Source organism: Coccinella septempunctata, chromosome 4 (genome assembly GCF_907165205.1).
Source record: "Coccinella septempunctata chromosome 4, icCocSept1.1, whole genome shotgun sequence".
In the NCBI taxonomy this organism is placed as follows: domain Eukaryota; kingdom Metazoa; phylum Arthropoda; class Insecta; order Coleoptera; family Coccinellidae; genus Coccinella; species Coccinella septempunctata.
This window is the reverse complement of record NC_058192.1, coordinates 21,989,079-22,016,803: the sequence shown is the minus strand read 5'-3', so window position 1 is coordinate 22,016,803 and position 27,725 is coordinate 21,989,079. Positions and strand designations below refer to the sequence as shown.

General features: G+C 34.6%; 2 protein-coding genes across 2 annotated transcripts; one reads left to right on the top strand and one right to left on the bottom strand.

Moving 5' to 3' along the window:
* Positions 1-70: 70 nt before the first annotated feature.
* On the bottom strand, positions 71-15,268 carry LOC123312060 (prolyl 3-hydroxylase 1-like). The gene is made up of 9 exons (XM_044896254.1): positions 14,705-15,268; positions 12,078-12,221; positions 9,964-10,144; positions 9,654-9,779; positions 6,961-7,097; positions 6,473-6,577; positions 2,844-3,207; positions 1,393-1,586; positions 71-1,296 (listed from the first exon to the last, which is right to left on the bottom strand). The coding sequence occupies exons 1-9, from the start codon at positions 15,245-15,247 to the stop codon at positions 1,075-1,077; spliced, it is 2,016 nt and encodes a 671-aa protein (XP_044752189.1). The 5' UTR covers positions 15,248-15,268; the 3' UTR covers positions 71-1,074.
* Positions 15,269-17,864: 2,596 nt separating this feature from the next.
* On the top strand, positions 17,865-26,299 carry LOC123312101 (transcription initiation factor IIB). The gene is made up of 6 exons (XM_044896331.1): positions 17,865-18,026; positions 18,399-18,509; positions 18,609-18,742; positions 18,829-19,020; positions 25,462-25,793; positions 25,996-26,299. The coding sequence occupies exons 1-6, from the start codon at positions 18,010-18,012 to the stop codon at positions 26,155-26,157; spliced, it is 948 nt and encodes a 315-aa protein (XP_044752266.1). The 5' UTR covers positions 17,865-18,009; the 3' UTR covers positions 26,158-26,299.
* Positions 26,300-27,725: the final 1,426 nt, after the last annotated feature.

The following is a 27,725-nucleotide window of genomic DNA, read 5'->3' as shown; positions in this document are numbered from 1 at the left end:
TAATTGTTCGTTTAGATATTTATTGATGTGACATTGATTATTATATAGGTAGAAGTAACAAAACATCATCTCATGAATTATATAATTATTTATTCAAACCGTCTTGCTATAGCTACTACAAAAAATTTTCACAATAGGTATTCAAGAACAATAACTTGATCTAGTCTGAAAAAAAATTTGAGGGAATATAAAAAAATCACATGAATTACAAATTAATTAATTCATACATACAAGATTGAACTTGTATATTTGGTGGAAAATTAAAATATATGGCAAAATAATAAAGAAAATATGTACATTCCATATTCCATGCATGAATATGTCTTCCTTGAGGCTGACTGCATAGAGGTTTATTGAAACTAAAATTAGTTGGAAAAATCTGAATGTGAAAACAATTCTCAGTTATAAATTGCTATATACAATTCAATTTCATACTTGCAAAAAGATATATACAATTTATCAAATTATTTAACACTTTTTTTAAGAACATAATTCCCAAACATTTTCTCTTACTCTCCAATAAAATCAACAATAGAATAATAGATTATGTAGCATACTTCCCTAATATAAGCGGATAGCGGAATATCCCGCTTGTATGATCTGTACTTCTGTACCTATAGTTTCTGTTCTGGAGTAGGGATCGGTCGACCGAAAACTCATTGAATCGAAAGATCAGTGCCCAGAAAACTCATTGCCCCGAAGGATCATTCCCCCGAAAACTCCGCCCACTACCTCCTGATTGGCCGACTGACCGAAGGTCAATTGTCTGTCATCTTTGTCTACCCATTTATGAAGTTTGAAAGAAGTTAGGCACAGGTTTTTGATATGATTGTACAAGTTGAAAGAAATATGGGGATTAAATTTAAAATTTTGTACAGCTGACAGCTGACCATAGATAACCTGACTGATTTGTTTATATTTTACTCTGTAATCGGTGGTTTATATTGATCGAAACGTGAATAAACCGGCCCTTAAATTAGGAAAACAAATCGTGTGACTAGAAGGCACATGTGATTAATATTTACATGTATATAAATAGGCGAAGTTTACCGAATGAATTATAATTGATAATTCCTAGCTCGATTTATTGTGTCCATAAGTTTCGTCATTCTTCTCTCGATTGTGCCGAATAACATCATATGCCAAATCTCTATAATTTTCTTTGTACCCGGGATTCAATGTGAACCACAAACCAATTGCACATCTCGTTCCTTTTTGAACAGCTTTCACGCCATGTAAATTTTCACCCCCTGAAGAAAACGCCACCATTTTCCCACATCTTGGATGAACAGAACTCTAAAAAAATTTATATATGTACCAACGTTTTTTTTGTCACCAAATAATTGCAATCATCATACAAATCGAATTGACTTCTGAAGATTAATTAAGTACCTGTATAGAATCAGGATTCATATTCGAACTGAAAAAGAATTCTCCACCCAGGAAGTCGTCATTTAAATAGATTATTGCACTAAAATCTCTCCATGTATAGGAAGGTGCTTCTTTCTCGCATACTCCATCAGGATAAATATTACAATTATCAGCATGTATTTCATGGCTCAATTCGTTATGGTTTTTTACGGAATCTACAAAAATAAACAATATCAATTGAATAAATAATATACATATGTAGATATGTTCAACTGTTCAACTGTTTTCGGATCATTTTGTATTTTGGAAAACTTCATACGAGTAAAATTGATATCGCAGTTGCTGGGAGTCAGTAGCAAGATTTTGATTTACAGTGTGGAAAAGCCAGATGCCAAATGGAATCAATTCATTAGGTACTTATCTCGGTTTCTGTGGATATTCTAAAACATTTGAAGTTACCAAGTCGTTCGCGGTGAACACTTTGAACATCTGCTTCATTAAGATTAATAATTTTTTGCTAAATTTTGTACTACATTTTAGTTTTTGATTTCGACTCAAATTTCGGTAATCACTTGATTTCATTTTGTCTATTTTGATTTTTGCCATAAAAAGGAAAATGATAACATTTCTGAATATATAATAACGAGACCCTTCGAATGATGTACCACAAGCACATATTTCCTATTTAAAAACTTCCGGGTTGGAGATAGGGTTTGCATTTTTACGAAAAAAAAAATTATGATTTAAAATTTGAATTTGGTGTGTTTCGGGATTTTTCCTGAATATGTATATACAGTTGTCAAGATAATGAATTTATTCCATTTGGATTTTCCACAATCTGTAGAAATTGTTTGAATAAATAGAGTGAATAAATAAAATAAAAAATTCATATCTTCATTGTTCACTAAGTATTTGTAAGAAAAATACTAGAACAGGTGAATCTTTATTTTGAATGTCTGTGTCCCCCCGCTTCATATAACGAATATCCTTCACTCAAACCTCACTTTTTTTACTTTACTTTAGGTACTTTACCCAATCAACAACTTTACTTAATTCCTCTTTACTTCTCTGCTTTAGTCTGCTCTTCCCTCCTCCACTGTACCATGATTAGCATCTACCCTTCTTAGACGGAATAGTGGTCTTTCTGTTTATACTGGTGGTAGTTGGCTTTTTCGATTCAGATCGCAACATTTTTTAACATATAACATTCATTATTATGAATATAATAATGAAAAAATTAAAAAATTCTGAATTAATTTCGTTCATATCATTTATCTGCCTTAATCTATATAAAGTTGATGAAAAATTCTCATCAATGAGAAGAAATGATTGATATGCGTCGTCTTAAACGTATCTATACATTTATGAATGAACCGTACCCGATCATCCGAAAGCTGCCTGGTTCTTGCTTTACATGAATCAAAGAAATCATTGACTGTGAATGGAGGAGACTACTAAGTTATAATACAAACCTTTCAATGAGGTACGACATACAAAATGTGTATAGGTATGATATAATGGTTCTTCTATGCTGAAATATTTCGTTATTTCTTCCTTAGCACTTTCAGTAATTTCAAGAAGTATTTCCAAGTACTTGCTATTCAATATTTCATGGTGGACCAATAAGATAACACGCTCCATCGAAATACCCTCGATTCTCTCATTTTTAGTGTGTGGCGAACCTGTATCATAGCCATCTCCAATTTTGGAATATATTTTCAGAATGTTACGTATACTTTTACATTGTTCTTTACTCATCAGTCCTTCCGCCACGAATCTTTTGGTTCCGTTCAATTCGCCCTCTGCTTTTGTTATGATGAATTGAGGTTTCTGGCGCTGAAAAGCAAATCAATTGAATGAATATGATATGAAAAAAAGGGCACAGCGCCACTCCAAGAATTTTCGAGTAAAAACTGCCTCAAGAAAGGATTTGATAAGCAGATTGATACAATCAAAGCAGTTTGGTAGTTTGGTACTTTCTGAACATGTGAACTTGTTAAAATGGAGCTACAGTTCTACAGATCTAGGTATGTATTATTTTCAAAATTATCCGAATATTTTAACTTGTTGAAATATTTTTTTACATAAGAGCGCCAATTTACGTGGCTCAAAACCGAGTAAAGTATAAATTAACTTAACTCTTTAAGAGTTCAATGAGTGTAACGCTACGCCATGCACGAATGTTCGTGAATGTCCGTGCACAGGTAATAAAGGCCGATCAATTTTTTTAGCCACGAACCCTATTTGTGGAACTTTTTTTTGGTGGATCCTTTTCGACACTTCTCATTTTCTACTTGGCAAAAAAGAACAAATTTTATGCATGAAATATAATATAGATAATTACCTGATAAAAGTCTTGAAATATTTATTGAATGAAGAAATTAAATGTGAATAGTGAAACTTTTTTATATATTTTTTCATTGCACCACTAAACAAAACAGTACTGTTTGTAAAGGTAAATGTTAGTAAAGGTTTTCCTGGTGTGATTGAAATTTATGAGTGTCGAAAACAAAAACTTTGGTTGGTGGAAGGTTCATTTTAAATTTATAGGTGCAGAAAAAAAATCGCAGAAGCCGAATTATCATTATCAAAATTAATTATCATGATCAAAAAACATGATGCGGCTTCAGATACAAAATCTGGTAAATATATGTGAACATTTTTTTTAAGTTTTTGGAATAGTTTGAAGCTAAGCCGATTTTTGTTGTTAAATATTTCTCCATTGTTATAAACTTTTTTAGCAAATATGCATTCAATATTGTCAAAGTTCCATGGAAAATTCAGTTTTTTCAATACCTAATTTTTGAATTGAGTTGAGTTGAAGAAGAATTAAGTATCTTGTAACTTTCCAAAAAAAAATTTGGTGGCAAATCAAATGGGTTTTGACGGCTGAAATAGATAGTGTTATACATGTACTGAGTTGTGCCGTTGGAACTTTTGCGAAAGCAACATTTGTGCTGACTTGTGCCGTCCATAACCTCCATACACAATATAGGTATACTTTGAAACTCGTCAACAATGTTGACGGCATTGAACTTCTAGTAGGCAAATCACTTTATATTGAGCTTAATGAACTCCAACATGTATAGCCGATAACTTAAGAAGATCGTAGGTACTGATCGTAGCGTAAGAGCGACAGTAAAAAATAGTCCACGTTAATTTTCCGACAAAATGAAATTTGGACTCTGGCATCCTGTACTAAATGTATCACGTGTTTCCGGTATCTAAACTCATGTTCAGATGAGTGACTACTATTCCGGCCTAGTCGCTTTAAAGGTCTATTATTTTCATGCACATAGGGTGGATTTTCAGAAATTTGCACAGCTCTCTTAACACAAGTGTGGGCTTTGTATGGAGTAAGGAAACACGTATAAAAAGTATCTTGTAACTTTCCCAAAAAAATTTCTGATGGCACACCAGCTAATGACCACGGTACACCAGTGTGCTGCTGCACAAGCTTTGTGGAACACTGACCTAGAGAGTGATGATTTTATGACAGAGTTGACATTCTTCGATAGTAGTAGGCTTGTTTTGTTTGTTGTTATTTGTGTTGTTTGGAAGGCTCACCTTATAGAACAATCGCTAGCCGAAAAAGATTTAGATGTTGGATGGCAGCTCCACAGGAGGCCCTTGGGTGCTTTACAGGTCCGCACTCCTTAATTATTCATTCTCGAGTTTGTTTTCGACGAGAACTTACCTTGCGAAATAGAAGGTCGTTCTTGAATTTGAAATTTGTTAAATAAAGAATATATCTGAGATTTTTGTGTTCCACAACTAGAAGTTTTTCTGTTTAAGTATTAGGACCTAAAACCACTAATAGAGTTTTACTGGAATTCGCAAAAAATACGATTTGTCTATAATAATTTATCAGAACATGCCACCGATAGGATAGGCTGTTTAAGTTTTATAGCAGTAAGATACCGAATGGTTTTTTCTATCTATTATTGTCCTTATACGACGATCTGGACATATATAAAGCGCCGGATCGTTTCTAACATCGGCCTTATGTAAAAAAAATCTTTTTCTTTACGAACAAAAGCAATCATGTGGTTGTTGATGGTGTCAGTTCAGTTCCATTCAGAGTTTTTTCAATCTATTCCTATTCATCAAAAAGTGCTGTAGAGGGAGATTGGATAAATATTTTTGTCACTTTCGAGCTGTTATCTGATATCTGATGTCAAAAACACAAAGAAACTTCGCAACTCTCCAATATCAGTCCAGTACCAAAGCAGAAAATTGGAGTCTGTTCGAAAGAAATTCGAAGTCTAGACGTTTCAGGGGTGCTGTGGGATGACATGACTGCCAAAATTTCTACCCCAGGGACTCTGTGCTTTCGGTTTTATTCTCATAACTTCTAAACTAAGTCTCTGTTAAGTTATACTTAGAGCAAATTTGCAACAATTCTTTATTAATAATTAATCGGCTCTTTCAGCCGGTCAATACCTATAGGGCGATTTTCATACATTGAAATTATTGACTTATCTTGTTTTAAGTTGAATTGAAGTCAAGTTTTAAGTTCATTTGGAAAATGTTATCTGTAAGTACTACTTCATGAAGTAGTAAGTAGTAAAAGTACTGAAATTCATGAATTTCAGTAGGTAGTGGTAAGTCAAGATGGGGAGTTTCTTGAAGCAGTTTTAATTTGAATATTTAAAAATTACAGCAGAATTGAACATGGTGAAACAGCTAAGGATTTATGAATATTTTAAAAACGAATGACTATCAATGATGAAGTTCAACTTACCTCCAGTTAGTACGTGAATTTCCATCCCATATATGTTAGGCATAAAGCTTAGTCTTTTAATTCATGTTAAATGTCAGTAAAACGAAGCACATAATACCGCCAATGATCATCATCCCTGAAATTAGTATAGGTGATGAATAAAGTGAATGATTTTTTAGGTCTTATTTTTTTCTTTCACTTTTATTCTTGTAGTGCAAACGCACAGATAACTGTTCTGCCGCACATAAAAAAGCTCAAGTTAATTGTGGATATTGAAATTCCATTGCAGCTCGAATTAGTTTACTTAATAGTTGTTTATTATACAATATGGCAGTTTATAAAAAATTTTATTATATACATATTCATATACTAAGATACCTTGGTAGAGTCTTCGGGAATTAGAGTTTGAAAATTGAATTCCTTTTCAATGAACTTCAACAGTTTTCTCTCGTATGTGAGCCGTTGAATATACTTCAACGCTTCCTGAAAATTAATTTCTATTGTTTAGAAAAAACTAATAGCAAGTAGCTTTGGGTAAAACTTATATAAGAGCTTAATATATCTCCAACTTCTTTCAGTATCTGCATTATAACTTTTCAAGAAAGAAAGAAAGTTAAAAGATATTTCATAATTCATTTAGATCTAGAATAGACAAAATCGGACTATTTGTCTGGTATATTTTTATTCCATCTTTATTCGATCTGTAGTTACAGAATACGGCTGATTATCACTTGAATTTTTTTCCCAACTTTCAATTCTCTCTCAGAAAAATATTGTAGTGGCTTTTCTTATCATCAAATATACAACATATGGGTTGATCCCTTGAAAACGATAACAATACCTACTAATAAGTATTAATAACTTACACTTCTAGGTTTAAAGAATGTTTTTTCCACTTTCGGTAACTTCATGTAGTATTCTTTGTTGCTGAGCATGGTCTCGTCATCGGGAACGAATAGAAGGAAACTAGCAACTGCCTCACATGCCATCCTGAGATTTCCAACTGAAAATGTTTGTTTTAATGGATCTGAATGATTTGTATCTTGAAAATTTTAGGAAGATAGTGAATAGATAGTGGTTGAGCTGGTTCCTTTTATAACAGACCAGAGATATAAATTTATCAAGGGTAGATGAAAGGGCATGAGTTATACAGGGTGGTCCAGATCGTAAGCAAGAAATTTTAACCACGTATTCTACATCAAAAATAAGCCCTAGTTTGTCATATAAACATATGTAGAGAAAAGTGTCCTCTCCGAGATACGGAGTGTTAAAATTATAGAAAACAAAATGTTTTTTATTAGTAACTTTCACACTGCTTGAAATATTTTTATGAAATTTGAGACATAGGTTTTGGGCGTCAAGGAGCATTTTTTGCATATATAATTTCTTTTCTATTCTACCAGTGGCGTCCGTACTGCAGCGAGATTGAATATTTTCAGATAAAAAAATTGATACGCCACTGGTTTTTCCAACAATAAAAATTGCCATTTAAACACATATTTAATTTGGAGCAAATTCGGTCTCTTGACTTTTTGCTGTACGAGGCACCGTTCCCGGTTAAAAAAATAAAACACATTCTCTTGCATGAAGGAATCGCCAAAATTTGCCGTAAATATTCTCTCCGGGAAGCCGCGAAATTGAAAAAAAAAAGTTAACCCAGCACGATTTTCTCAAAGATAACATATGCAAAAGATTGTACTACACGTATGCTTATACTTGTGCCCTTGAAATTTTCACGAAAATCATGCTAGATTTTCGAAAAATGTTTCAAATGTTATTCAGATGACATTTTTTTTAAATATTTGTGCTACATCGCTGAGTTGAGCCGTCCATGCCTTTCATACACAACATACTTTATACGACTCATCAATAATCTTACCCGCATTCAACTTTCAGTAATCAGTAGGGAAATTCAGTAAACTCAGCTTAATGAACTCCAACATGGATAACCGATAACTAAAGAAGATCGCAGCGTAATAGCAACAATAATAAATAGCCAACGTTAATTTTCCGACGTAAATGAAATTTGGACTTATGTATATGTGTTTCCGGTATCTTAACCCATTTTCTGCTTTGAACTGTCAATCAGATGAGCTACTACTGACTACTGTTTCGGCATAGTCGCATTGGGTTGGTTATTTCATGCACCCAGGGTGAGTTTTCAAAAACTTGCCCGAAGTTATAAGAGGTATGGAAAACATATCACAAATATTCATAGCATAGAGGGGGAACAATAATTAGTCTGATAGTCTCTCATCCCAATGAACCACCTGCGCTCTAGCCATCTAGAGCAACCCCCTACTGGCGATATATCATTTAGGATTAGGATCTTTCAACAAGTTTACAAGAATAATAAGTACTTCTTTTCAACTTAAACAGATCTGTACCTATTTTCGGAAATATGGAGAATTTTTCTTTTGAACTCTATACCGTAGATTTGGGTAACTACTGACTTTGTACGATTGTTGAATTCAATTCGTCATATTTTCAATACGCTGACCTATTTTGATCTGAAAAAGGGGTTCGAATATGCTTAATGACTCAGGCTATTGATTGGGATATATACCATGCTTCAGAATTCGAATATAAATTTTGAAAAAAAATAAAATATACTTGTCCCAAGTCACCCACCGATTTGGGGAGGCTTGGGACACAAGTTAAAATCTATTGATTTCTCAACTCTCAAAGGAAATAGGTGACTTGGGACGTTGTATAGTTTTGGAAAATTAGAATTTGTGATTATATAGTTGAAATTCGTTAAGGAAATTAAATGATGAACCCCTATCACAGCGAAAGTAAATATATTGCAACTCAACTGTAAAAAAAATAAACAAAACGAGGGAACTTTGATTTCTTTCATTCTTTGGTGATTTCTTTGTGGAAATAACGTAAATAATAACAGGTATCCTGCGAAAACTCGGCATATAATATTTTCTGCTGCCAATGCGCCGCTTGTATCTCTATTCGGCATTGCCCCAAAAGTCACCCTATGAAACAACAAAATAAATGAATGAGATCCGTGTTGCTGTTTGATTTGTAAACAACCTTGTTTCATGAAATATCTAATATCACAATATTCCACATATCCAGAAAAAAAAATTACACATGCACAAAGTGAAACGCATGTACAGTACACTAGAAAGTATAATATAAGAGGGCCATAAACGCGCTTTTACTCTCCTGAATTCGTTAATTTTTCCTGTTAATTCAAACGCTCTGGTCACAGCAAACTCAACAGGAATTAATTGTTAAACTAACCGAAAAGACGCGACATAATCTTATAAGTTTGCCCGTTCACTCATAAATGGTAAGAAATTTCTTACAAAGAAAACTGCAAGGGGGGGTAATTGTCCCAAGTTACAGGACTGTCCCAAGTCACCCGAATCTACCGGAAGTTTAAATTTCAAATACTGTATGTATTCAAAATAGCAATACCAATGTCTATTTAGTGGACGCCTGTTTATCTCGGAGTAAGAAACGATGAATTTTGAGTTCACCGCACGAACAGCTGCGGTGTAATGAGAAAGACCTACATAGAGACAACTTGTCCTGGACCTACCTTTGTAATAAGCATACTGCAAGTAGTGATAATGACTGGGTAATAAATCCTCGTGTTTCTCTGTGTTTATGGAATTGAGCTTGGAGTAGCATCCACTTTTGCATTTTAAGCAGTACGTGAAGTGGTCTGAAAAGATGGGAACGATTATAAATTTTGCATTATATATATTTTTGGTGTATATTATGTGACTTTTATTTGGGTGCGTCAAGATTGCCTCAAGGAATAACGAATTGCAATAAAAATTGGATCTTATAATCATATACCCATCAAGAGTGGACAAATTTCAATAAACTATATATAGTAAACGCACTTGCAATAGAAGGAAAGAAATCAGGAAGCCAACCATGATCAAAAGGTCCTTCACATTGAGCCCGACATTCCTCCTCAGCCTGTATGAAATCTACCAATGATTCTTCCATATTATCAATTACAGCTTTCCAATCTTTTTCGTCATATGCAGCAAGGCCATGGCTAAACATATATACATAATCCTAAAAAATAAGGAATCAGGTGTTCAAAATAATGCCTCATAAAAGATAGCTATTTCCTGATTTCAATATCAGATAAATGGAGGCAAAATCCTTCGAAAGCTATCTGAATTTTTTCATGAAAAAAATATGAAGGAAGCCTTGAATATTTTCAAGGGCAATGATTTCAGCTTGATGAATATTGCAAATTTTAAATTTCATCAATGTGATTTTATTACTCATTAACTCACAATTTTTTGATTCGAGTTTTTTCTCAATAATGAACCTCTAGATGAAATTTTTTATACATCAACCCGAAAAGTGCTCAAGAAAACCAGAATTATATCATATACAGGGTGTGGCGTAATGAATGGATAATATGATAACTGCGGGTAGAGGACGTTAGGGCGGTTCAGAAAAATATGTTTTAGGTCCAGTAAAGGTTCCTCGTTTTTGGAGATATTCGACATTTTCGAAAATTAAAAAAAATTACACCCTTTACTCTTTAGGTGGCAAAACACCAAATGAAGGAATTTTCGCAATCTGTTTTTTGGATAGTATTCCTGGATAGATGCGCTATCGAATGTAATTCATGATTTTCGGGGCGCATGCATAGTCCCTTGTCAAACAAAGATCTAACTCAAATTTCTTGTTTTGGTTATTTTTTTCCCAAGATAACCTAGCGTGGTGTGAAAAATAATATGGATGGTTACCTGAGTGCCAAAGCAAGTGATTTTGAAATGGTATATTTCACTATATTTCCAGCATTAAATACGAAATAAATTTCTATCACAATGCGTCAAAGCCTAGTTTAAACAATATATTTATAGAGCTCCTGATGGCCACTTTGAAAACCTTTTGTGAAACTTAATTGAATGAAACGATATTTTCAAATTATTATTTTCTTCCGTTTTCTTCCATTATTGAGTCCTATACTTATGAAATTAATATTTTTAAGTGAATTTCAAGTAATGAAGTGAATTTTAGCACTTTTGTAATTCAGAAAAAAGCTATAAATAAATTCTTATTACTTTGAGTCAAGACCTTTTTCTTAAGTGCAAAAATGCTGAAAATTACTTTATTACTTGAATTAAACTCAAAAATATTGATTTCACAACTGTGGGGTTCAATAATGAAAGAAACCGATACAAAATAACAATTATGAAATGTCGTTTGTTTAATTTAGTTTTACAAAAGATAATTGAAATAGCTACCATGAGCTCTAATACACCTTATATGATGAATGATTGCTTTATTCTGCTTGCATGTCAACAATTTCAGAATAAGCATCATTTCATGGAATTAAATTTCACGGAGGGTGTGCAAAGTGGCCACCATAGCTCTAGCACATGCTCTACACCTTCAGATGAATGATTGCTTTATTGTGCTTGCATTTCTCATTTGAGTTGCTGAAAATTTTTGAAACAAGGTTTACTTTAAACTAGGCCTGGACTGATACTTAGTAATAGGAATTTATTTTGTATTAAATGCTGAGAATACAGAGAGTTATACCATTCCGGAATCTCAATGAAACAGGAATGTTTTTTCTTATTTTGGAACTCAGGTAATCATGTTATTTTTCACACCACACTAAGATAAACTTGGGAAAAAAATAAGCAAAACAGAAAATTTGAGTTAGATCTTTGTTCGAAAAAAGACTATGCAGGAATACTATCCAAAAAGTAGATTGCGAAAATTCCTCATTTGTTGTCTTGCCACCTAAAAGAGTGGTAAAGGGTGTAATTTTTTTGATTTTCGAGAATGTCTAATAACTCGAACTCGAAACATATTTTTATAAACCGCCCTAACGTCCTCTACCTGCAGGCATCATATTATATCTATATTCATTACGCCACACCCTGTATACCTATGATATGCTTATAGGAGAGAGAGAACAAACACATCATATTATTAAACGTGTTAAATCTCCATGCACCAGAGGTAGAATTGAACTTACCCTTGCCTCGAAATTTACTACTTCCTTCAGATCGACGCCATCGAATGATGAATAATATTTGAGGGCAGATAACATTGTGGTATCATTCGGGTGTGATACAAGATATGTGAAGACAGCTGATGCAGCTTTTTGAATTTCCTTGGTCTGAAATTTTCAAATTATATTCACTCATTCAGCTTGATAAAATTTTTATTTTTGTGGCAGCTTCAATGCAAAGAAGTTATTTTTGTACTAAATTATGCTGAGTTTGTGCTAATGAATTTTTTATTTTATGCGGTTCTCAAAATATCCCTACATAGATTGGGGAATGCAGATTGTACGAAAAAAAACTTTGCATAAATCGAAAACGAAAGGGTTTGCGTGTTATGTGGGACTGCCTTAAAATTATCCAAGGAATCTCCTCTTCGTTTTTACCTCGAAATTGGGAACATCCCAGTATGTGAAACTGATAAAGAGTGGCGCAGTGACTACAAAAAGGCAGCTAAGGGTTATTTGAAAATTCGAAGTTCGCTGGCATAAGTACCTATGTGTTTTTTAATATTTCGATTTTTAGACCGAAATTCACGTTATTTTGATGACGATGAGAAGGTTTTGAAGAGAATTTGCTTAGCTTTTTTGTGATCTATTTTTAGGCATACCCTCGGGCATACCTAAACATAAAGAAAAACATTTTGGTTTTTTGCTCCGGATAAGAATGGAATCGGAGAAAGAAAATATCTTTTCTCTAATTTTCACAGATTTCTTTCCCCAATATTCCGAAGATTACTTCTTAATGTAAGTATGAAATTTTTGATAATTCTGATATTTCTCTACTGAAATAATTTCTGTTCCATGAGTTGTTGTGCAACAAGAAAAGCATTGTATTTTATTGAAAACGAATATGGTACTCAACAACTAATTTTCTGTGTGGGTTTCTTGCTCTCTCATTCTCGTCCACATGTTCTGCTCTAATATTTGAGTTCATAGACCTCCCAATTATCAGCAGTCTGAAAGTACTTCAATACTAACTCAAATCAAATTGATTATTTTAAGAACAGATCACCCATAAACAAAAGGTCGAGCTAAGAGACGCAATATCGGTTAGCACATTTGCCTCAGTTCGTCAAATCTAGAACTTACAGAAAATGTTACGACTTTTACGAGTAAGCACCAAAGAGATTGCTTCATTTACTCCGATTTTCATGTACAGATTATATACGGAACGGACGGAAATAGATTTTTATTATCTTATGATACATGAGAGATGAATCATTCTCAATTTCTGAAATTAATTTTCGCTGTTTCAATGAGTATCGAGCACCGAACTTACATGGACTATTTCATTAAAAACCCTGCATATTCTGCAAAAGAGCAATACTTCCAAAATCAAACTGCGATACTTTCAAATAAAAATGGAATATTTGAAGGAAACCGAAACCAGAGCTTTTTGGCCAATTGGTATTTCAAGTTATTGCGGTACGTTCACCCACCTGAAGATGCTATTGTGATAGCGAAACACGTGTCGTGGTTTGAAAAATCGTTTTTGTGAAAATCATAAAAGTAATCTGTTTAAGTTAATCTACTACATCATGTGGCAGTGGTACATAATGGAAATGGCGTATTAGTTTAATCAGGAATAAAATGAGCTCAAGAATATAATTTATTATCATGCTAAATGAATCTCTTTTATGATGACTTTAGCAGCCACTTCCTAGTCCAAATAGTTTTTAAGTACCTAATGAAAATTTTTGTATCACGCTGCATGTATTCTCTCATTCTTCCCGTATCACTTGGCCCTTGGTTTGAAAGTTTACTGCACCGTCAGATATGTTCAAGGCTTGGAAAATCATGATTTAAAAAAAAAAAGAGTAAGAATATAGATGATTTACCTTTGTGAACCTTTGTGTGTATGTAGAAGCTTTGAGGAAGTCAGTCGCATGTCGCATCAAATTGATATCCGAATTTGCCGGTAGCATAAATTATCGTGCTAGCTTGAGCTTAAACTATTAGAGATACTGCAAATTATTGGCGGACAAAAAATTTTTCACTCGGGTGATAAATTAGCCAAAAATTTGTTTGAAATTTTGGTTTGTTGTTTGATCAGATTCTGAATAAACGATCGTTTATTTGTTCCAGCTAACTAAGTGTTGAGCTAGCAGAACCCACGATTTTCTTCAATAATTGAAGAGCAACAAATTTTCATTAGGGTAATAAATTTGCCTAAAATTGTGGCCAGAAAAAATGCAAATTCCCATGATGGTTGCGGATGGAATGGATGGTTCCTCCCTACTTCCTATTGGTTTTTTGAATTCGGTTTTTCAATAAAACTTTACTTCGGCAAGTTAAAAATACTCAAAACCATATACATAGGTTCTATACATAAGATTCTACTTCGAATATGCTGATTTCCTTCTTCATCATCGTTTCTACAAAAAGATTCTATTTTCGATATTGATCTACCCTGATCGAAAAAAATCAATTTTTCCAAAACTGGGCATCCCTATTGTATAGAAAGTTCCCCAATGTGCAATAGAATCAATTTTCTAAGCTGGAATACATTTTTTTAGATATCTATATGGATTTAAATGGTACCGATTTTTGGATCGAAATGATCGAAGAGTGTCATCTAATTGTACCTAAGTACTCACCTGAAAGTAGCAGATATGCAGGTACTCATAGGGTTTTTTTTTCTCGAAAAGATTTTCGATGTCCTCATTTATATTGAAACTTGCGGAATCTCCTATCAACTTATCGTGACACTTGATAGCACAAAGGGTAGTCCGTATAGTTTTCTCGAAAAACATCAAATTATCGATATCAACCGAATAGAGAGGCTCAGAATCTTCAGCTTCCCGTTTACAAGCCAACCTACAGTTCTGTAATGTTTTTCTGTATTTGTGATATTCCGTCACTGCTTTTTCTAAATATGATACACATTCAGAAAAATTATTCTCTAAATATAATTCTACCCCTTTCTCATAGAGATCCACGCAAGATTTTGTATTATTTAGTTGATCACAATGCACATGTGTTAGGATAACACATAAGAATAGTGTTGCGAAATAACTCCCGTAAGCACCTAAATTTAAACACATGGGATATTTGAATAGGAAATGCTTCGTGGTTCTATGCATATTGACCACTTCGAAGACGCTCGCAGACTGAAAACTGAAAGCTCTGATCCTAGTCATAATCGTTGTTGGGCTCTTCTGCGCTTGTTGAATTTAAGTGAGTTCAACTTAAGTCTCCCAAGTTATCCCAAGCAGCCAATGTTATGCGGAACCACAGATATCTGATTACTTTAGATGGCTGTGGAAGAGTCTGTAAATATACTGCTCCACAAAAGTTAAGGAAATTCAGAAATTTTGTCACCGTTTCATATGTTGCCGATTCTTGTCCACCAAATGTTCATTTATGAGATATAAAATTTTTGCTCTCTTATATATCAGAATGTTTTTTTTGCACCTCGGTTTCAGTTTCAGACAAGTTCTGGCCGTCTGCGTTTCTGAGAATTTTGTTTTACGTTCTTACGCAACTTCAATACGAAATCTACAAATTTGTTTTGCAATAATGCCTAGACTTAAACTTGGTACATATGAAGCCAACAGGTCTATTGGTAGGATTTTACTAACTCAAAATCATATGCGACTTCGATTGGAATGGACTAATGATCACGTCAACTAGATCGATCACTAGAGGACGGTTTTCGGATAGTCTGCGTGTTCGGTTATAAACAACTTTTCCGTTCTTTGCGTCCCCATAACTGCAACGTCCTAACGGGGGTGAGCACAACCACAACCCCTTGATTTTGAATACAGTTGAGGGGTGTTGCGATACTTCATTTTGAAGATCTTATCGAGTACTATCTGATCCTTAAATTCCGCTTCAAAATATCCATCGATAACAAACTGACAGGAAAACTAGTAGAAAAGTACTTATGTACTTTTGTGATTAGTTTATTAAATGCATGGGCACCATTCACTTGCTTAAAACGTTCACGTACATTACTCAAGATTTCTGGTGTAATTTGATGGTATTCATTAATGATCCGAGTTCGCAAATCATCCACTGTCTCAGGCTGGAAACGTAAATCTTGGATTTCAGGTGACTCCATACAAAAAGGCTAGTGTAGCCGGATCAGGTGATCTGGGTGGCCACTCAATATACCTATCCCTTTTTTCCAATCCAGGCGTGAAAATTTTCATCTAACAACTGACGCACCAGTTGAACGAAATGGGGTAGTGGCATCTTGTTGGAAAATGATCGTTTGATGGTTTTCTGCATTCTCCAATACTTGCACGAGGGCTGGATTTCCAATATTTCAATAAATACCCGCCAAAACATTTAAATTTTGGGGACGCTGAGTATGCACCTCAAGAAATAATCTTGGATTTTCATCTGACCAATATCGATAGTTATACCGGTTTACATTGCCGTTGGTGAAATGAACACTCGTCCGAAAAACAGATATCGAACATGTATTTTTGATTATGTACCGTTAATCATTGGTTTTGCTTTACTCTCGTGAATTCATTTCAACAAATATATTTCATTAAAAGAAATCTCTCTCATGTAGGTAAATGTTTTTGAGAAATTCAGAAAACAGGGGCGAAGACCAGTCGATTTCTGTTTTCAAATTTAAGTTGGTTCCATGCATTTTTGAAGTTGGAGGTGTATAACCCTAACCTCCTACCCTCAGCAATTTTATTAATTCATATTTGTGTTACTGGACAAACATTCTGGATTTTGAGCAATACTTTGCAGTGTTTTCCATCTCTCTAAACTTTACAAAATAATATTCGTTCTTAGCTCGCTTCTACTGCTCGACCGAAAAGTATTGCCGTTGTACGTCTGTTTGCAACATTAAACTCAAGAAAGAGTTTTTTGAGTTCAATGGTTTGCAACGTTAACAGAGGCTCTCCTTTAAGCATTTCGTTGAATCAGTGCCGAAACTACCTTCGGGCAAACTTTTTACACAACCTGAACCCTGCTTGATTCAGAACTATTGTATGGATATACATCCATAAAGTAATTCCCCTCACTGGATTATCGGTTAAGATTCTCCATCAAGGAGTTGGTAGTTGTAAAAGGTGTTTTTTTAGAGTTAAACAACAACAGGGCTAATATTCATACCGTCGAAGATCGCAACCCCCCATGAACAACATACGATTCGTCAAGATTTGCCGTAGATATATTATAATAGTTTTAAAATTAACTCATTAACGAATACTTTTTAAGATCTATCGAACATTTTGTTGATCTTCATATTTTCAAGGACAGCTCTTTCCCAACCTCTGCGAGTTCAGTCATCAATATACCAAGAAAATTCCTAAATGAATCAACTGGACGATAATCAGTTATTAATTCAGGGATTTTCTTGGTATATTGATGGCTGAACTTTCAGCGGTTCGGAAAGAGCTGTCCTACAAAATATGAGTATCAACCCAATGTTCGATACATCTAAAAAAGGTGATAGGGGGCCAGGGCTGTGCTTATGCCTTATGATGACCTTGCATCACAGCCGTCTCGGCTGTGGATATCTTTGGGTACCTCCATGTGACCAGAGATATATCTCTGCCAAAGATATTTGATCTCTGCAATGTGCATGTGACCCAGAGTCCATATATCCATACATATCCTACTAGAGTTAGAACTTCTAGTAGGCTATGATCCATATATCTCTGATGTGACCTTGCTCCAAGAAAGATGAACCAAGCACATTGTAGAAGAAGAAGAAGATGGTAGGAAAAGAAAAACAGTAGTTCTGTGTAGTGAATGTCCAATGCGCAATGCGCATATTCGTAATGCCGTCCATCCATGTCATTGTCATGTCACTCATGTCAATATTTCGTTTTCGTATTTATAAATAATAAGTTCAACTTGAAAATATAGTTTTGGTTGGTTTGGCAATTTTTATTGAAGCTGTTTGATTCTTTTAAGTTTAATTGGAAAAATGGCTAGTTCCTCTAGGTATTTATATGAATTACTCACATTAGTTGAAATTTAAACATAAAAATACACAATATTGTCATGGTGTTCAAAAATCCATTTTTTTTATTGCAATTTCACAATCTATTGTATAACAAATATTCAAATTATTTTGTTTGTTGTCTATTGGATGCCTATCGAGTAACTAGTACTTGTATTAATAATTTTTTCCTTTTTCTTAACAAAAAAGTTACCATCTGTTGATCACAACAAGTTCTAAATTATGAAGACATCAGATATCCATTGATCAATTACGATCCTCATTTACATGTTCACTTTTCTAATTTTAAATTTGTAGACTTTCAACGTTCTTAGATTTATGGCTAGAATAATGCATAAGTTGAATTCTTTCAGATATGATACAAACAAAGTTTGTTGTCCTTCACATCCAGATGCTCCATTGATTGAGGACTATAGAGCAGGAGACCAGATTTGTTCAGAATGTGGATTAGTTGTTGGGGATAGGTATGATATTAATAGTGGTATCTTGAAACTACTGCTTAGGATATGTTGAACTAACATGATGGTCCTGCATTTTCAAACATTGATGAAATTTAATTTTAGGGTTATAGACGTTGGATCAGAGTGGAGAACCTTCAGCAATGAAAAGAGTGGTGTTGATCCATCTCGTGTTGGTGGTCCAGAGAATCCATTACTCAATGGTGCTGATTTAACAACAATGATTGGACCTGGACGAGGTAGAGTTTATTATCAAATCAATTATTTTTTCAAAATGTTTTCTCGTCTTGAATGAAGAATATTCACAGGAGCTATAACTTTGTAGGTGATGCAGCTTTCGACTCATTTGGTGCAGCAAGATATCAAAATCGAAGATCTATCAGTAGTTCAGACAGAGCTTTGATTACTGCAATGAAAGAGATCAATGCAATGGCTGATAGAATCAATTTACCAAGAACAATTGTTGACAGAGCGAACAATTTATTCAAACAAGTTCATGATGGGAGAAATCTGAAAGGTATGTTGAAATTTTGTGAATCATGATATATTCAATATAAAGGAGAGATCATACAATGACAATTCGTATAGTATTGTTTTCAGTGTCTTCGGATTTCTATGAAATGATACCCAATTATTAATGTTCAGAGCTCTATTGGTATTATTACTAGCTGTATCCGTCTACAAACTGTACTACTACATTATCTAAATGATCTAAGACCCTATTTTATTGTCATTCGTGCAGATATATGAGGCCAACAGACGTCATGGTGTAAATTTGCAGTATTTCAAATAGCAATACTATCTAACTTATAGATCAGAAATACATATATGCTGCAAAGGCATTTTACTTCGTGATAAAGTGCCAAATGTAACTGCCAAATCCATTTTTATATTGATCAATACCATTTCAGTCTAAACACTAACTTATTCAGTATTTGAAACAAATTTAGGATGATATATATATCTTCAAAAAGTCGTTCTATCTATGTATGTACAGGGTGTCCCAAATTTGATATCCAGTGAGGGGATCCCAGAAATTAGATGAGCTAGGGTAAAATGGATGGTCTGTTTCTGAGCACATTTTCTGAGACATAGAATGGTAATAACCCTAGCATCCTACGGTCCCTCATTATTGAGTTTTAGCTAAAGTTCTCATAACTTTTTTGTTTTTGGAGTTAAAAATCTGAAACTTGTAGGTATCTTCTATAGGTTAACACGTTCACGACGTCATGACCCACCGGTGGGTCACTCTGGTTATTGCTAGAGGCCTTGCGTGTCCAACCGGTGGGTCACCGGTAGGACACGACGGAAAATGGTCAAAAACTTGAAAAACAAACAAGTTCGACATAAAAATAGGTTATATTCATGTTTAAAATGAACATACGTAATTCAACAAGAAAAGTGAAATAACGTCCACACGGGTCCCTCTGTGAATCTCTCGATGTCGCGAACGTGTTAATTAGAATTCACAGGCAATGTGAGAAAATATTTTCTCTTCTAGTATTGAATTTTTCATCTCTGAATAGGAACAAATCACTGATATCAAAAATATATAATTTCTATTGTTTTCCTCTGAATGCGGTTAAAAAATATGAATTATTGAGTTTATTGATCAAATTGATATACAACTTTCATAAAGTCATCTAATCGATAACAATAAGGCGAACATAGAATTTTATGCATGAAAAGGAGAATAGAATTCGTAGCATAGATAATCCCAATAATTTTCAATATTGTAGAATTTTTTCGGCTCATTATTATTTTATAACTGATTCGAAAACCATGCAATCGTGCATGGAATACTCAATTCTGTCTGACTCTTATTTTGCGACACTCATGCATGGAAAACTCAATTCCGTCTCTATTTGGTTCAACACTAATTCCCGTTTGCACCGTTTCGCTGGTAACCATGGTTAAACTAATCGATGTTTAATATTTAAACGTTGCTTAGCGGTTGACGGTTTGCACCGTGGAATCATAATCGTTGTTTACTTTAATCATCGATAGGTTTGGCAACACCATTTATAGCATAGAAAATTCAAAATTTCAGCCAAGCACATCATAGAAGATAAATTAAAAAGAAAAAGAATTCAAGGTTTTGTGACTAAAGTTCTGTTGTCAAGGTGGAAAATTCGAACATTTCTTTTGGAGTTTCGGTGTTGTGTTTCGAATTTGAAGTGCGAACATGAGTACTCTGAGTAGCATCCACACATTCTATTAGTCTAGGAAAAGAAGCCTTCTTGTGAAAGGACTGTTGAATTTGCACTATTTCCTCATCTTTGGCATTTTAATGAATTCGGAATATAATTTACCAATTGCTAATGAAAATTTAGCAATAATTCTTGATGCTGTCGATACATCTACATTTATGAAATTGGCAACAGAAGCCAAGTAACCAGCACTAGCATAAAACCTCAATGTAGTTATCAATTGATTTATTGTTGCCACACTATTATTCCTGAAATATCTATATTTCTATAATATAACTAATTATTAAATTCCAAATCATTCTCCATATATGGCAACAAAAATAACACGGTTTCTTTCGTTAAAGGAAATCTTCTGAAAATAATGAGGTTGTCCATTACTTCGAAATAATTTTTTCTCCGAGTAAACGTCTGGGAAATCCAAATTCAATATTGCCAAGTGCATCAAGATCATCATCAAGTAATATCTCATCTTCCAAATCATCCATTATTAATTCGAATTTTATATCAACACAAATAGAATCCCCTTGGAATTTTCATTGTCATTGACTTCGAAACCGATTAAGAGTGTTAAAGCCAATCTTGAGTGTTTTAACTTCAGGAAGGCAGATTTTCCGCTGCTTTATGACGCGATCCTCAACACCAATTGGGATCTATTGAATGAACAAACTGATGTCAATTTAGCTTGTAACATGTTTTATTCTATTCTGAATAATGTTTTTTCTCAATGTGTCCCCAGATCGATAAATAGAAAGTCTTCTTACCCGCCATGGTTCACGGGACATATTATTACTAGGCTGAAAGAGAAAAATAGGTATTTGCGCATGTATAGGTCAACGGGCGATGTTCAATGTGTCAATAAATATAAAGATCTTCGCAGGGATATAAAGAAAGAAATAGCTGTAGCACGTGCGAATTTCACGAAAAAGGCTGAGGCAGATTTATCGGAGAACCCATCAAAATTTTGGTCATATATAAATTCAATTCGGGATAGTTCTCCCATTCCTGGTTCGATGAACTACGGAGATCGTCACCTCTCAGCTCCTCAGGACATTGTTCAGGCTTTCGCTTCTTTTTTCAGCTCAAATTTTAATGAAACCTCAGACTTCAATCTGAGTGATCTGCCACCTGTCAACTCTTTTGGCCAAACTCTAACTATTCCTGAAATAACAGAGGATGCTGTGCTCAAGTCCTTAAAAAAATGCAAAGCAAATATGACAGCGGGACCCGATGGAGTTCCCTCGTTTCTGTTGAGGGACTGTGCGATCGTTTTGGTCAGGCCTCTGACTGTTATTTATAGACTGTCTCTCTCAAAACTTTCCTTTCCGACCATCTGGAAAGAGGGTAGAGTGTGTCCTGTTTTCAAAAAGGGCAACAGGGTTAACATCGAAAATTATAGACCCATTGTTATTTTGAGCAACTTCAGCAAAGTTTTTGAGAGAGTGCTTTATGACATAATTTACTCACATGTAAGATGTCATATTTCTGACAGTCAGCATGGGTTCGTGAGGGGTCGATCAACCGTGACCAATTTAACTTGTTTGACTGAGTACATCACTGCAGCCTTGGATGAATCTTCTCAAGTCGATGTGATTTATACAGATTTTTCGAAAGCGTTCGACAGACTTGATCATGGTATACTCCTCCAGAAGTTATCAGCTTTTGGATTGGATCTCGGATTTTTGCGCTTCATGAAGTCTTACCTCTCGGACAGAAAACTTTGGGTTCGGTGCTTCGGTTTTAAATCGAATACGTTCGTGGCGTCATCTGGTGTTCCACAGGGGTCTATTTTGGGGCCACTGTTGTTCATTATTTTCATCAACGATATTAGTCTGTATTTAGTATGTTGTTTCCTCCTTTATGTAGATGATTTTAAATTGTTTCGTCGTATTCTTTCGATTGAGGATTCTTGGGATCTTCAGGGTGACATAGATGGCTTGAATCGTTGGTGCAGGGATAACTTACTTCCCCTAAATATCGGAAAGTGTAACGTGTTATCATTCAGCCGAAAAAGAACAATGATTGAGTTTTCGTATAACGTTGACGGCCGTGTCCTTGGTAGGGTTGCGGAGTATAGGGACCTTGGAGTTCTGTTTGACCAGGGACTCAGTTTTGTACCACATGTGAGATCTATTGTTTCAAAAGGATTTCAAACGCTTGGTTTTATTTTGCGAAACTCAAGGTGGTTACAAGATAACAGGACACTTTTCACTTTGTTTAATGCTCTTGTGAGGTCAAGGCTCGAATATGGATGCTTAATATGGAGCCCGGGATACGATGTGCATGTCAATAGTTTAGAGAATGTACAGAGGCGATTTTTGAAGTATATATGTTTTCGAATTGACGGTGTTTATCCAAACAGGGGTACTGCACATGCAAATCTTTTAAGTAGATTTGAAGTTAATTCTCTAGAGCGACGGCGTACTTATTTAGGTATTCTGTTCCTGATGAAGATTTTATCCTCGGTAATTGACTGTCCCTACTTGCTTGCCCTTATAAATTTTCATGTTCCTAGACTACCCGTGCGAAATATGACCACATTTTACCTACCTTTTCCACGTTCTAATGTACTTCTTTTTTCGCCTCTGTATAGAATGTGTAGTGATTACATGTCCCATCAGGACATTATTGATATATTTCATTGCAATCCATCTGATGTAAAAAGGGCCATTCTTGGTTAAATTTATTTTTTTTTTTATCGCGAGTGTGAGCTTTTTTCTCCAATGGAGTTTTTTTTCAGCTCATGCTCTGCTTTGGGTATTATAAAGGTGCTTATTGTTTGTTTAGCTTAGTCACGAATTGTACACGAAGTTAAATTATCGTATCATTTCTTATTGTAAATTTCTCCCATTCTATAATTGGCCTAGGCTGTGGAATGGTGTATTACTTAAATAATAATAAATAATAATAAATAAATAATAGAAAACACAGTTGTCAACATAGATAAGTTGTCAATCGAATTTGAAGTATTACTTCAATCAACGTTGGTATTTCTATGTTTTAATCGAGCTTCAATCGAGCAAATTTCTGCATTTAGTTTAAACGACGTTTAAGGGCCTTATAATCAACGTTTATTAACGGTGCAACCCGGTTAAGGAATTAAACGTTGTTTAAGAATTTAATCGTTGTTTAGAGCAACGGTGCAAACGGCCATAACTGTTCCATTTATACAGGGTCCTCTTATCTTAGTGTGGCTTCTGATACACTTTTACGTGCTGTTCAGAACCGTAAATTATTTTCTAACAAACCTAATATTTTTCTGCTGAGATGTTGTCTTCCAGGATGCATTGCATTGCTCAATGTGTCTGTTCAGTTTTTTTCGCACGAATATAGCATTCGAACATTTCGTTTTTATCATAATCTTCATAATTATGCGCCATTTGTCAAAATTTTACACCCAGTAGAATTATTATTCTATAGTTTAATAATAATAATGATAAATGGTTTATTTCCTACCTGTTATATCCCCAATTACAGTTCAAAAATTATTGAAAAAAGTATGCTTGGGATTCTATATCTACATATCTATCATATTCTATGCTCGCCTTTTTGTTATCTATTAAATCAAAGGAAACCTGATGGAAGTATGGGAATTCCATTTATTAGCTTAACACGTTGAGCGCCACAGCGGTCCGTAGGAACCGCTGATAGTCTTACTTGTAGGACCACGGCGGTCCGTAGGGACCGCTGTTTTGGAATTTACGACTACTCTTCAGTAGTATTTTTTTTCGAATTTTTATTCGAAAAAAATTAAACAGGTGTTGTTATGGTTATAATAAGGAGATTGGACTCGACAAATTTCACCTGTACCGCATTTGCTGTGCGTTTCTATTTTTCTTGGGACCAGAGCGGTCCCTTGGGCCCGCTCATCAATATTCTTGATATCAGGCGATATTGCACTTTTAGCGAGAATCTGAGCAAAGGGATTATCTATATGATATAAGAGCAAATCAAAATATCGACACAGAAAATTTGGCCCCACAAGAAAATATATCGATATTTGGATGGCGCTCAACGTGTTAATAATTCATATATTTTAGCCACGTTCAGAAGAAAACAGTGGATATCAATATCTTTTTGAAATCTGCGATTTTCTTCCTATTCAGAGATGACAAATTCAATAAATAGTTGAAAAAAAAAACTTTGCCCTATAATTCGAAATATAGAAGAGGAAAAATTTTTGAGATTATCAAGGGATTCTATTTACAAAAGTTTCAGATCTGTAACTCATAAGGCAAAAATGTAATGAAAACTTTTCCAAATCATGCCAGAGACCATTATTGATGCAGTCAAATCCACTGAAATAGGCAAAATATTTTGCGTTGCCAAGCCTATATCGATGCTGATGAAGATATTTTTGCTTTTATAATTTTTTTATCTTCATATTATGTATTGAAGTTGAAAATTGATGAGAAGTTGAAAATTGATGAAAGAAATGTGAAGTTTAATATCTCGGAATCAAAGTTATATCCAAGAATTCTATTTTATTTTTTTTATCAAGAATGACTGTATAAGTTCCTTAATTTCTTGCCTCGAGTTTTGTTTTGAATAACCCTGTAAATATGTCATATAACAAAAGAAGATGAAGAAATGCAGTTCCAGTGCAGTTGGCGTCTTCATCTGTTTCCCAGAAAAAAGATAACTGGAATGTGCCATTCATTTTCCTTTATCTCTAATAATTGCCATTGTTCCGTTTCAAACCGCCATTATGAAAGGGGGATTACTAATGTAAATTGGGTTAATTTTTTTAGGAAGGTCAAATGATGCAATTGCCTCCGCTTGCTTGTACATAGCCTGCCGACAGGAAGGAGTACCAAGGACCTTCAAGGAAATCTGTGCAGTTAGTAAAATCAGTAAAAGGGAAATTGGTCGATGTTTCAAACTGATTCTGAAAGCTTTGGAAACTTCTGTTGATCTCATCACCACAGGTGACTTCATGTCTCGTTTCTGCTCAAATCTTGGTCTTCCAAATATGGTTCAGAGAGCTGCCACCCATATAGCTAGGAAAGCTGTTGAGTTAGATATTGTTCCAGGAAGGTCCCCCATTTCTGTTGCTGCTGCTGCTATATATATGGCCTCGCAGGTAGGTTGAAAAAAAATTAATTCTATTTCAGATGACATCTTGCAAATAAGAGAATGAAATATTTCTATTTTACATTTAGTTGCAGGCATGTTTGTTAACATATCTGTTGACTGCTGCCTGTAACTTTATATTGCAATTCTGGTTTCCATCATTGAAATATAGATTTTTCCCTCTCCATTTACATAATTTTCCCTTTTTTTAGGCTTCAGAGGATAAAAAGAGTCAAAAAGAAATAGGTGACATTGCTGGTGTTGCCGATGTCACAATAAGACAGTCATATAAACTGATGTATCCTCATGCTGCGAATCTATTTCCTGAAGATTTCAAATTTGCAACCCCTATTGATCAGTTGCCACAAATGTGAATAAATTAGATTTAGAATATTCTGGGACAGATATATACATATATATATATATAAAATAATATTCTTATAATTTATAAGGTAAAAGTTTATTAAATAAGCACAGTAAATTGTTAATTTTCTTTATAATATATCTTTATTAATATTTGAAATTTGCTTTGACCTGTGTCAAGATAAGATTTTCAGTGTATTATTTGTATGGTGAGGTAAGCTAACAATTAGTTTTCATACCAAATCAATACGTTGATTATTTCTTATTCCATTAAGTATTTAAAAAATAATCCAAGTAGATGAAAAAATGTCTTATCTGAAATAAACCAGATCAATGTGAGAAACACTGAGGGAAAGAAGCTTCGATGCTGATAAACGTTGAACAGCACAGTAAATGAATGGTTAAACTATATATCTTTGGTATCAACAAGGTTGCGTTCACAAACACAAGCTCTGGGTAAGCTTTGATTACTCGAAGCGTTCACAAATGTACTTTTAGGTCCTCAGAGTATGCTCTCTGAGCATGGCCATACTCTCTACTCTCGGAGTAAGTTTGTGAACGCAACCCAAGAGGATTCTCTCTATCGTTTTGATCAGTTGCGTTTCAGTGCCCTTCACAGATTACAGATTACTCTGTAATATGTGGTGCCCTTGAATGGATAGTGGTAGGGAATGAACGTTCAACGTTCTGTTCGGGACTCACAATTTAATGAATCTGACCGCAGTATTGCTTGCGCACGCAGAACACACAACAAAATGATGGCGCACACAGAGCACAAAACAGAATAATGGCCCGTAGCGTTTTCCCACTTCAAGCTAGATCTTGTCTTGTTACTTGACAAAATGAAACCTTTTGTACACTCTTCGCTAGGGCACAGTTGGCACAGTAGAAGCCGTCCACATGCACACCCGCGATCTGTGCGTTTGACGCAAGCAATCGCACGAAGCATGTACCACTTTCCAACCGCAAAACCCAAAGCAAAGATTATAGAGTTAACTCTATAATCTTTGACCCAAAGATTCTGGCTGCATTCGGGTTCGGCTTTCTGACAGTCCGAGAATTGTTCTAGGACTGCGCAAAACTGTTGCGCCCTAGTATTAAATCCTCTGCGCAGTTCTAGAACCATTCTCGGACCGTCCGAAAGCCGAACCTGAATACAGCTATTACACATTATAGGCCAATACTCCAATTTCTCTATTATATATCTAACTCCCACACTTTTGTTCTAAGTTTTGGACAAACTTTCTGTCGATTTGCTGAATTCCGGTTCCCTTCAATTCTTTATTCAGTTCACTGGTGTAGGAAATGTAATAATTTCCTCGAAAATAAATTCACATGCCGAATTCCTACAACAAATTCGACGAGAAAATCAAAACGAAGAAACATAGGAAACCACTCCTCCTTCGTCGTACAATTTCATTGGTGCAGAGAAAATGTTCCGAAAATGGTATAAAAAGAACCCATATGGAAAGCAAAGATCATTCATCCATTCACATTCAGACTCAGCGATCGAGCCAGACGACCACCAGCTTTGAAAATTACGCATATCGCTTCCGCATTCCAAGCCTGCACACAAAAA

Coding starts and splice junctions, on each gene's coding strand:
- LOC123312060 (XM_044896254.1), bottom strand. CDS start 15,247: ATGACTAGGATCAGAGCTTTCAGTTTTCAGTCTGCGAGCGTCTTCGAA. Junction 10,145..12,077: donor TAGTAAATTTCGAGGCAAGG/GTAAGTTCAATT, acceptor CTTATTTTTTAG/GATTATGTATATATGTTTAG. Junction 3,208..6,472: donor TTCCCGAAGACTCTACCAAG/GTATCTTAGTAT, acceptor TTTGCTTTTCAG/CGCCAGAAACCTCAATTCAT.
- LOC123312101 (XM_044896331.1), top strand. Junction 18,510..18,608: donor GGATTAGTTGTTGGGGATAG/GTATGATATTAA, acceptor ATTTAATTTTAG/GGTTATAGACGTTGGATCAG. Junction 19,021..25,461: donor TGATGGGAGAAATCTGAAAG/GTATGTTGAAAT, acceptor TAATTTTTTTAG/GAAGGTCAAATGATGCAATT.